General features: G+C 33.5%; 1 protein-coding gene across 1 annotated transcript; it reads left to right on the top strand.

Annotated features, from left to right (window-relative positions):
* The first annotated feature begins 5676 nt into the window (after positions 1 to 5676).
* On the top strand, positions 5677 to 9222 carry LOC120086634 (cytochrome P450 81Q32-like). Its single transcript, XM_039043374.1, has 2 exons — positions 5677 to 6836; positions 8476 to 9222. Exons 1-2 carry the CDS (start codon positions 5925 to 5927, stop codon positions 9088 to 9090), a joined length of 1527 nt encoding a protein of 508 aa, XP_038899302.1. The 5' UTR covers positions 5677 to 5924; the 3' UTR covers positions 9091 to 9222.
* The last annotated feature ends 3358 nt before the right edge of the window (positions 9223 to 12580 follow it).

Raw genomic sequence — 12580 nt, 5'->3', positions numbered from 1 at the left:
CATGTTTAATTTGAGAATTAAACGGAATAGGAGAATTTATATTTAAATATGATTTAAATATATAAAGATGGATGTGTGTAAAAATTAATTTAATATTTGATATTAAATTAATTAAGTTTTATTTAAAAATTAATGTATGAAATTAATTTATAAAATTAAAATTTTCAGTTTTAAAATCAAAATGGATTTTTTAAAACTCAAGTTTTGATTTTGAGATAAAATTGGGAAATTGGGAAAACAATACACAAATGGAAAAATAAGTTTTTCCATTATCCATCTTCTTTATGCTCTCACATTTTCCATTTCTTCTTCTTCATTTACTCCAAGCATGAGCTGCAACTCATGCAACTCTCTTTCTTGCATGATGGTCTGCAATATATTAAAGAGTTTGGAGTGAATTTCGGGCATGCAATCAAGAGAGAATTTTAGAGAAAATTCGTGTTGAAGAAAGTGTTCTTCAACAAGATTGATGTTGTAAGCAATTCTCCATAATTCCTTAATTCAAGCTTGTTATGAGTCCCACAACTCAATCTAGAGTACCAAGAGAATAGTGAGGAAGATCTTGAGGTGGTCTGCAACAAGATTCGGAAAAGATTGTAGGTGGAGATTGTGCTTTGAAGAGATTCTACAAAGGTATGTCATGAAACTCACTTGTTTTCTATAAGAGCATGCTTTATATTTTGTAAAAATTAATGAATTAGAGTGCTTAAACGATCCTTGTTGCTTTCGTTGTTGTTGATACATTCTTACAATAGGGAGGTTAAAACGACTATTGGATGAAGTGTTGAAGGAGTGTTTGAGTAGCCTCGGATGAGATTAGTAAAGGTTAATGCGGGCAGCATGTAGACAGCTAAGTCACCTAAATGAGCGCTTAGAAGGGACGTTAAGGCATGAGGCTAGGTGAGGCGCAAGGCATGCACCAACTGGAAGGTAGCAGTTACCAAGCAAGGCTACCGTGGGCCTAAACAATGGCATGGGTAAATGGCATCTCTCCGTTGATGCGACGAAGTATGCTATGAAAGGTTAATTGAGACAAGGATGATCGGATGAGGCTTGTAAAGAATGCCAAAGGTAAGACAGTGTGATGATGGATAGAAGGGATGCGATGGCCAATGGAGTGTATGCTAAGATGTGATGGTTAAGAGGGAAGGCTTACATGGTCGCAAGCTTATGTGTTGAGGAAAGGCTGAAGCATACTGCTTAATCATTCGGTTAGTGAGCTAAGAGGCTGGGTTAGAGGCCTTAAACAAAGATTAGTGGGACAGGTTGCACCTTAATGAAGAATCTGGTCATGCAGCCCCAAGTATAAGAGGAAGTCTAGAACGGGGAGTTACTTGTGCAAATTAATCGTGCAAAAGAAGAGGAATTACTGCCAAATCGAAGCTTGAACATTGTTGAAGTTGATTTAGGGCTATCAAGAGAAAATTCTCATGGAATCGAGCTGGAAGCTGAAGGATTTCACAAGTGCTCAAGGCTCTCAAATCACTCGAAAAATCTAGAAAGATTGAAGAATTCTGAGCTTATTATAAGGAATCAGAGGCTGAAATTTTGAGATAAAGTAGTTAAGATGTTTGGAAACGAGTTCTTAGAAGGAAGTTTTGTGAGATGAGGCCTAGAAATTAAGTTAGTTAGATTGGAAGTTGAATATGGAATGTTGATAGGTTGAGCAAGCAAGTAGCTGCATCATAAGAATAAACATGCAGCTGACCAACTAAGGATGTGCGTGGACAGGCGCACACGTTGTTGAAGGGCAGGCGTTGGTGTGATGAGCATTAGTTGTGAAGTTTTCGCAGTGTAAGCGAGAGGCTACAAGCAATAGTTAAGACGCGTCGAGGTTCGTGGCCACAATCGCTCAACACATAGGTGAGGCGGGTGCATCCTAGCGCAAGTGAACACCCATATGCATGTGTTGCCACCCACCAATCTAAATACAAGGTAAAATTGGATAAGTTTGGTGTTGTGTTGAATTTACCTAAGTGTGGAGAATGCGTTAAGCACAGTTCAGTATGGTGATGTGTTGAGTTGAGCTATGTGTTGAGAAATCATAAGGAATTATTAAGTTGACGTTAAGTTTAAATGTTAAAGTTAAGCTAAAGAAAGAACTAGTGACATTAACCAAGGTACTTGATGTCATAGGACAAATGATAATAGGGGAAGCTTACCATCATTTGAAGATGTAGCCAAAGACAGTGAATGACGTGTTCTGAATGTTCTTTACTTAATGTTTTCATCGCATAAGTTTGAGGAATGCTTTACTTACGAATTTTCTGAGCATGATTCATGATTGAATTCATAAGTTCTGAGGATGTTTTCTTGAAAATGTTTCAAATACTTGAGATGTTAACTATGCGATGAGTTTTCCTAAATAGAGCATGCTTTCATTAAGTTTACTTCATCGCATGCTTAGTTTGAGTTTGAGAAGTGGACGCATGGTCCCTTTGTTTCCTTAAAGTTTAAGAATTTTATATGGGATTGAACATTCTTTCACTGAGTTTTACTATGAGTTTTAAAGTATGTTTTTTTCCTAGCTTTCAAAGCTAATTTTTTAGCCTACGCATGATGAATTCTAAATGAGGTTTCTAAAGGATACTTAAGTTTAAATGCTTAAAACATGCTTTACGAAGCATTCCTTCAATTAAGATTATTTCTCATTATTTATATATTTTAATATATGTGCTACTAGAATGCTTGATGTTTAAATTTCTTTATGCAAATAAGGTTTTATGAAGTTCTAATGAGGAAACCCGATACTGAATGTATGAAGGTATCTGGTGTTGGGAATGTCCTAGAACTTTCAGTTCATAAATTTTGTGTTAAACATTATATTTATCAATAAAATATTATTGAGTATTTTATTCAATAAAGTTGTTGTATTACGAAAATCCAATAAACATATCCATGACTATAATATGAATACTTTAACTTTATGTGGTGACATAAACAGGATCAAGTTAATAGTATATAGCCTAAATGGTCTATAAGCATATGAAGAAAATTGGGTATCTCATCCTGATAACACTATTGGATGTGACCCATTTTGTATAGGTAATACAAATGATGTGATCCATAGATCATTCATGTAGAGACATGTGAGTGGGGGCGTCCTATGCAATGAGTTTGCATATAGACTGGACCACGAAACAATCATTTTTCTTTATAACAACTATTTACTGTTATAACTGACTATTTCATACTTAAGGTAACCTAGGATAGCTCGATCTTAATCTTGAGCTCGCTATGAACTCCTGTTTATTCGGGATTATCCTTTGATCTGCATAGGTGAGAGTAGTCTGACAGCACTGCTCAATAAGCCTTCCATTTTGGGGATAAGACTGGATGAATAGCTGGGGACATAGCCCTGCAAGATGGAATTCACTCTTACCCATTTTAGGATTAGCAAATAGGTTGTTCTCTTAAGTACTGATTCCAGATCTTGAATAATCAGGACCCCGCCTTCTCATGATAAAGAAATGACATGATTCATAAGTAGTATTATGAATCAAATTGTTCATTAGAGGGTTAGTGGGAACTTAAGGAACGAGATGTATTTACAGGGGTAAAATGGTAATTTTGACCCAGCTGTAATTATGAACGACATGTGAAGGATCGACTTACTGATTATGGTTTATATGGATAAAAATATATCTACAGTGAAGAGAGTACAATTATCAAGCTATATTGGTGTGTCTTGATAGTTAACGAATAGTAATTAATTTTATTAAAGAGTTTTTGAATTAATTACAGATCGTTGGAGCTCATGATCTGTAGATCCATAAGGTCCCTCTACTGGCTCATTAAATTGGAATAACAAATTGAGTATTGATGTATGAGATTAGGGTTATGAATTTGAAATGTTCAAATTTAATTTTTAGGGTTTTCGATTGATTGTATATGATACAATTATAATTGTTTAATTTTGAAATTAAACGGAATTGAAAAATAAATTAATATTTAAATTATGATTTAAATATAAAATTGAGTCATTGGTGATATTAATATTTTATTAATTTAATATTTAGATATTAAATTAATATTATTAAAAAAATAAATTAAAATTAGTTTTATTAAAATTAATTATTTTGAATTAATTTAAATAAACTGATTTTTTAAAATCATTTTAGGTTAATGGGGTTTTCCAATTTTAGAAAAAATCCACTAACATGTTTGATGGAATATCATCAAATTCCAATTGATTTTAGTGATGATCTTCAAGCTGGAGCTACCCACCATGCAACCCTATACATTTGCATGTTATTTACCTATATTTTGAAGCTTCATGCATGAAGATCAGAGAGATTGCTGAAATATATTTTCTAAATTGATAACCTGAAAACCCAACTCTCGTTCTTCATCATTCAACTCGTTCAAGTGTTTCCACCTCACATTCCAGCTTGAGTATAGTAGAGAAGATCTCGGTGGTAGTCCTCTCGGTGATTCAAACTCTATCTTGGTGTTTTTCAGCTGAATTTGTGGAGGAATCTTCAAAGGTAATATATATTTCAAACCCACTTGTTAAATATCATATGACCAACATGCTTAAAACTCAAATTAAATGTAGTTTAAGTGCTTATTGATTATGTAGCCTTCTGTTGCATTATATTTTATTCCTTCATCTAGGTCCCCTGGTACCTAAGATATGACAGTATCAAAGGCTTAACAACGTGCATGTAGGTTAACATCATCGACACTGATTGTATTGAGATTACTCTATGTCAGCTAAGGATTTGACATTGGGTGATTGAGCAAAAGGGTTTTCCTTCAACTAAGGCTAGAGAATGATGTTTTTCCAAATGAAGTGAATGTTAGTTAACGTTTCCAGGGTTCTTTTAACATTGTTAGAAAATTATTATGCCGTGATGTTTTAAAGTTTGTTGAACCCTAAGTTCCAATAATTAGTGCTTGAGTATAAAAGTGTTTTCATATCTTATTTACTAAAAGCATGTTTTAAAGTCACTCGTTGGGCATTTAGCTCACCTTTTCTAATGTTTTCTTTTCCTTAAATAGTGGTCCACATCTCGAAGCCTAGCTGATTCAAAGATTGAGACTTCTAGAAGAACTTAGGTGGTTAAACTTGTCTTGTTTTAGTAAACTATCATGTGCATATTAAAGATAAAGGTAAACAAGATGGGTTCCACATCTGTGTTAGCTGTTTTTTTTTTTTTTTTTTGGTGTGTGTGTATATATATATATACATAACTCGTATTTTTGTGTTGGGTACGTATGTTATTGAGGAGTGCCTAGTCGAATGCATGCTTATAAACTGTTTACCAGGGCACGAGACTTGAGAGTACATATCGTTAAGGTCCAGATGGGCAGTGGATGTCATAAGAGTTATCTACCGTCATCACATCTCCTACTAGGTTAAAGAGGTAATCTTGGAGGGGGTATGACAATCTTGCCTATCATAACTATTTTTGTCATTTAAAATAATTTTCCGAGAATTGAGCTCCGTTTGATTAATTTTATTTGGTTATATTGTAATGAAATGAAATAAGGGGGTCATAGCCAAATCTGAAATCAACAAACACAATCCGATTGAAGAGGTGAGGGTGACAAATCCAACTGAATTTGAAAATTATAAATTTATATGACAGATTGACCATAGACATTAATGATAATAGTAATGTAAGAAGATAATAATACCATAAATACAAAATTTAAGTAAATGTGACCAAAAGTAATTCAATACGATCGGGATTGAGGCTATGATGATTGAACATGAAATCCTATTTCAATTACAAGAATTTTGATTAATTGGTAAAGACGACCTTAACCCCCAAGACTCAATACTGCCCAATAAATGTGACTTGGAAGGTTTGAAAATTGAATTATCACGTAAGAAGCAAATTGAAAATTTCCCGCAGAACTCATCGATTCTTTGGCCATCCAAACAAATAAGGTTACTATAAACATATGATTCTCGCATGAAAATGTCCATGGCGATCCCATTCCTATATCTTCTGGTTTTATTCATACTTCAAATCTTCACAAATCACTTCCTTCACAGAATCCGAAACCTTCCCCCAAGCCCATATCTCTCTCTACCCATTATAGGCCAACTCTACCTCCTCAAAAGCCCTCTCCACCGGACCCTGTCGGAAATCGCACACCGCCATGGCCCAATCCTCTTCTTCCGGTTCGGTTTCCGCCAAGTCCTGGTCGTTTCATCTCCGTCGGCCGCCGAGGACTGCCTCTCCAAAAACGACGTGGTCTTCGCCAACCGGCCTCGTCTCTTTAGCGGCAAATACCTCGGGTACAATTATACGAGCCTCCTCTGGGCGCCGTACGGCGAGCATTGGCGAAACCTCCGTCGAATCTCGTCGTTAGAAATCCTTTCCAAGCACCGCCTCCAAACGCTTTCCAGTATTCGCGTGGATGAAGTCCGTACGCTGATCCGGAGACTGTACAACGCTAAAAACGACGTCGTAGACATGAGAACAGAGTTTTTCGAATTGATGTTCAATATCATGATGAGAATGATAGCAGGAAAACGGTATTACGGGGAAGATGTGGCGGCGGACACGGAGGAGGTAGGGAGATTTCGGGAGATTCAGGAGGAGACGTTTCGATTAAGTAGCAAGACTAATTTGGGGGATTTTCTGAGGGTTGTGAAATGGGTTGGATTATCCAAAGGGCTTGAAAATAAATTGAGGGAGTTGCAGATGAAGAGGGATGTCTGGATGCAGAGTTTGATTGAAGAACATCGGAAGCAAATGAATAATACTTCTACTTCTCTTCAAAATGATGCTAAAAAGACTATGATTGAGGTTCTCCTCTCCCTGCAACAAATGGAACCTCACTATTATAAGGACGAGTTTATCAGAGGCCTCATGCTCGTGAGTTACCTCACTTCTCGTTAACTCATATTAAAAAATGGCTAGATTATACAACTTACCATTAAACTTTATATTTACTTTCAAAAAAATTCATTCAAACTTGCAAAATTGGTTTTAAAAAAAATACGAAATAGTTAATATTTTCTGTAAAATATATCCTGACCTTCAAGAGTTTCAAAGTTTTATTTAAATTTTAAATAAAAGTTAAAAAATTCCTAAATTGTTATACGAATAGAAACCGTTAAATACGGTCTCGCTTCACTATTTTTTCCTCTTTCTTATCTCATATCTTCTTCAATATCCGATTACTCTTTTTTTTTTTAACTGTTTGACATTTGTTTATTTATAATTTGGTGTTTAACTTTTAGGTCTAGTTTTGAGTTTGATCTCAATTTAGTCCCTCGATTTTAAAATGTAACAATTTTATCTTTGACATTTGAGTTTTGTTTTAATTTGATCCTTAGATTTCAAGATTTACACTCTTAACCTTGATTTTTTACTAAATGTACATTTTCTGTCTTTAGTGTTAATGTATGTTAATAAATTCAAAATAATTAATAGAATTATAATTAATAAAGTTTCACTATTTTTTTTTATCAAGTTTAACATTAAAATTTAAAACTTCATTTCATAATTATTTTAAATTAATTAAGAAATATTTACTTGAATGATTAGAATTGAGTATTTAATAAAAAAAATTGAATTTAAAAATGTAAAATCTTAAAACCTAGAGACCAAATTTAAATAAAACTCAAATATTAAGGATAAAATTGTAACATTTTTTGAATTCGTGGTCTAAATTGAAACTAAACTCAAAATTTAAGAATTAAATATACAACATGTTGAAACCTAAGGACCAAATAAAAACTACATTCAAAATCGAGGGACAAAAAAAGTATTTTTTTTTCTTCAAATAAATAAAATTGCCAACTTCAATTAAGGTATGTGGACTACAATAACAAGAAAGAGAATAATGAAAGTATCAAAAGATTTTAGAACTTAAATATTTTATAAAGTTGTAAGTTAATAATTAAGTGTATTAAGAGCCAAATACTAACTTTTTTGTTCAACTATTTATCGTTTTTGTACGTGTTAAGGGAAAATTTTAATTTTATAATTTTGTGGAACTTTATGTTTAACTTAGAATTTTGATATTTATTTTGGTTGCTAAAAAAATTTGTGTAGAAATTGAAAAAACAAGAGTATTTATATGAAAAAAAATCTATATATATTTTTTTAAAATTGGTTCATTTTGAACTAAAAAAAATTTCAAATAAATTATTCATCATAATAACGGTAAGAGCATTTTTTAACTTAAAAATAAATTAGACCTATTTTGCAACGAACTATTAACGGTTTCGGTTCATATGAGGGTACTTTTATTTATTTGTTTATTTTAAGAGTATTTTTTAAATTTTTTAAAGTTTGTGAGTATTTTTGAAACAAAATTTCAATGGTTTCACTCAAAACTAACAATAATAATATTTTTGTACTCTTTTTTAAAGTTGAAGGATATTTTTAAAATTTTAAGAGTTTAAATGATAATTTTGATCAAAAGTGCAAAGTTTATGAATATTTTTTTTGATAATTTAATCTTAAAAAATGTAAGAATGAAGCTCATGAATTTGGATAATTGTAGGTGTTGCTATTAGCAGGAACAGAAGGTTCGATCAATACAATGGAGTGGCTTCTGTCACTATTACTCAACCATCCAGATTGTCTTCAACGAGCCCAAATGGAAATCGACGACGTCGTGGGAAGATCCAATCGGATCCTGGAAGAATCTGATCTGGCCCATCTTCCTTACCTGCGTAGCCTAATCCACGAGACTCTTCGAATGTACCCGCCCGGCCCATTATTGATTCCCCACGAATCATCGGAGGATTGCCACGTCGGAGGGTTCTGTGTCCCCGCTGGCACAATGCTATTCGTGAACGTGTGGGCCATCCAAAACGACCCCACCGTATGGGTGGAGCCTGGAAATTTCAACCCGGAAAGATTTGGAAGCGAGGGAGAAGGATTCAAGTGGATGCCATTTGGGGCTGGGAGGAGGAGGTGTCCCGGCGAGGGCTTGGGGCTGCGCGTCGTTGGATTGGCCGTCGGGTCGCTGATTCAGTGCTTTGATTGGGAGTCAGTGGGCGGAGAATGTGTTGATATGAGGGAAGGCGGTGGCCTCACCTTGCCCAAAGCTCTCCCCCTCCACGCCCTTTGCCGACCCCGTTCAAATGTCGCACATTTGCTTCCTCAAATCTGATTCAAAATGCATGGTTTAGTTTAACAGTTTTTAAATTTGGAATGTTTTTTCTTTATATTTTGTCATTTTCAGTTACACCATTTTCATTCCTAGTCGCAAAATGTAGGCCTGTAATAAGTTTATGAAATTTAGTGAGCTGACAAAAATTTAGAGGATAAATTAACCTAATTAATAGAGTAAAATTCTGAACACGATAGAAATTACAATCCTAATTCCTTTTCCTGATTGTTCTATTAAATTTAAAATTGGTGCATTAAAAGGTATGGATTCAAATCCAACCTATTTTAAATAATAGGAATTTTTAACTCACAAAATGACCAAATGACCAAATCTTTACAACTAAATCTATGTTTGGAATTGATTTTAAAATTATCCGAACATAATTAATTTAATATTAAAATTTATACTTTTAAATGTAGTTTTTATAAGGAAATTATTTTAAATGATAAAAACATTGGAAAATTATATATATAAACAAAAAAAAAACTTTTTCAATGAATTGAGAAAACATTTTTCTATTTTATTATATTTATAAATAAATTATCCATTTTGCTATATATGAAATCAGCCTAAGGCTAATAAAATGCATCCCTCCCTTTTAGATAGTAAAATATAACAATTTGTAATAACATTATTGTTTGTTTTTTTGTTTTTTTTAATCAAAATTGCAAGATGACACAATTTTATTAAAGTTTTTTCTCATCAAAATTAGTTGGAAAGATTAAAAACATGTTTTATAGTCATTTTAAAAATTATAAAAGTATTTTTTAACAATTTTAGAATCAATCCCAAACACCCGCTAAGACGCGTACATAATATAAATGATTAAATATGGTATACATTGACATATTTAGTAGTTGAACATCCTTACTTTTTCAATTTGTCGAGTGTCCTACATTGATAAAATCAAATACCTCACAATCTTTATAAGATACTTATATTATTATCAATTAGTTTTGGAATGAAAATTTATATGATCTGATATAGTATTAATGAGTTATGCCAAATTTAATTATGGAAAAAATTGCATAAACCACACCTAAACTTATCTCCCTAATGATTTCTTAACGGTGGCATGTTAGCCCATTTTATTAAATTAATATATATGAACACAAGAATTTGAGGGCAAACTTGTCATTTTATTAAAAAAATATATATATAAAAAAAAGGGGATGAAGTTTGTCAGCCCACTTTCATTTTCTCTCTCTTCTTTGTTTAACCCAAACCTTAACTTCAAAATTAAGGTGATGATATTGAAATTAATGATTTTCCTTCCACATCCTCGGATGTAAACAAGTTTTTTTTTTTTTTTCTTCTTCTTCTTCTTCTTCTTTTTAAATCATGGAGAGGAAGATTATTAGACCATAAACCCATTACCTGCACGGCCTTCATTCAAGAAGTTAATGAAGAAAAATATGAGGAGATCATAAATTGCAATAGGAAAATTGCATCTAACCCGAAAATGATTTCGTTCTCCAATGCCCTTTTGCTATTGAAATAAATCTATTGATTATCAATACTGATTACATAAATTACAAGCTCCTTCGCTCCTAATTTAAGACGTGAAATCAAAGAAGAAGACGAAGAAGAAATATAACCAAGTTACGAAGCCCTAGCATGTAATTGCATAACAATGATGAACTCCACCGCCACAAGGAATCAATTGCCTTGAGAAGTCCAAGGCTGCCGCCATTGAAGGTGAACAAATCCTCCACCAAGATTTTCAAGAAATCGAACGAATTCTCTTCGCTTCTGATTCCTAACCAACGTGATTGTCGTTATCCAATAACTGTATACCTTCGATCTCCCAAGATCATCTTCATTATGAGGAGTTCAAAAGCGTCATTCAACTCCCAACTGGAAATTGATCCTCTGTCGTCGTCATCACACTCTTCCTCCGCAGGGCTTCATTACATATTTCAAGAAAATTTTCGGTTTTGACCCAAAAACTTTTTCCTCATTCAAAAGTAACTTCATCTTTAAAATCTATTTTTTAACTATTTTCCCAACATTTCAGACTTTAAGTTGAAGGACCCACCACGTAAAATGATAATTTTGTCCCTCAATAAATGGTCATTTCAAAAAGTTAAAATCAAAATTTATCTTCATGTGGAAAGTCAGGGTTTTTTATTCTTCTTCTTTTCGTTGAGTTTTCTTCACCATTGGTAGATTCTCTTCTCAAAAAGACCCCTTACCTCGGTGAAAAGTACCCATCTTTCATCTTCCGTTACCCCTTTGTCCAATTCGAATTTTGACAAAAGGTACCTTTTCCATTTTTCTTTCTTTCTAAATGTATCAATTCTATCATTTATAGGGGGAGTCTGTATGATTTCTGGTATGAATGTGTAGTGAAAAACCCAAAACCTATTTTTTTTATCATCCTTTGAACTTTAACGAACTTAAAAGAACCTATAAAATATATGGGATAAGGGATATATGTCCATCTATGTTTCATTTCACATTTTTCGAGTTTACTGAACTTCACGAGACAAATATCTCGTGAGGTTATTGCAAATATTTGTCTCTTGAAGTATTCGCAATAGTGGAAAGTTTGAAAAATAGCTTGAAAGCTCTCTGTCATTTGTCTCGTATTGTTGTAAGTATGTCTCGTGAAGTAACTTCACGAGACAAAAGATAGAAATCAACTCAACTTCACGAGATAAACCACAGAGAGTACACCTGAAGTTTTTTTTACAAACTTCACGAGATTTGTCTTTTGGTGATGGCTCTCTTGCTTCTTTCTCGTGAAGTTTGTCCTTTTAAAGGGTATTTTCTTTCACTACGGATTTTAACATTGTACCATGTTTTGTGACATGTATAGGTAATTGTTATGAAGCCGAGGATCGAGTTAGCAAAATACTTTAAGGCTTTGTTATCTTCGTGTTCTCATCTGGCTAAGACTTGTATGGTGATCTGATGAAGTTATCGAGGGTCCAGTTAGACATATTTAGGCAGACCCTATTCGGACCCATTTTATATAGTACTCTCTCCCTCAATAGACAATTGATACATCACATACTTCTAAGGGAGATTATGGATGATAGATAGAATGTAATTTCTTTTAATCTATTCGAGACTAAGGTATCATGTGGTAAAAATGAGTTTGACCTCATCACTGGGTTTAGGGTACAAACGCGAGTGGTGCAGAATCCTAACCCTACCAAGCTTAGAAACTTGTACTTCAATGATAGGCCTAGATTGAAATAGTTTGAAGATGAGGAACATTTTCTTGCCATGGACTTTAGAAGCGATAAGGATATGGTGAAAATAGCACTTGCATATTTCATAGAGTTAGTCATGATGGAGAGGGAGAAAAAAAAAGTGTTTGACTATAGCATCCTTGGCATTGTGGATAACTAGGAGATTTTTTGCAATCATAATTGGAATAGTGTGCTTTTTTGGAAGACTATCAGTAGTCTTAAGAGAGCTTTCACCAGTGCTATTGATTGAGTAAGACCTGGGACTCTAGCTAGATACAACCTGTACGAAT

The sequence above is a fragment of the Benincasa hispida genome, chromosome 9, assembly GCF_009727055.1.
Source record: "Benincasa hispida cultivar B227 chromosome 9, ASM972705v1, whole genome shotgun sequence".
In the NCBI taxonomy this organism is placed as follows: Eukaryota; Viridiplantae; Streptophyta; class Magnoliopsida; order Cucurbitales; family Cucurbitaceae; genus Benincasa; species Benincasa hispida.
The sequence above is the reverse complement of the archived record's forward strand: the minus strand, read 5'-3'. Positions and strand labels throughout refer to the sequence as shown.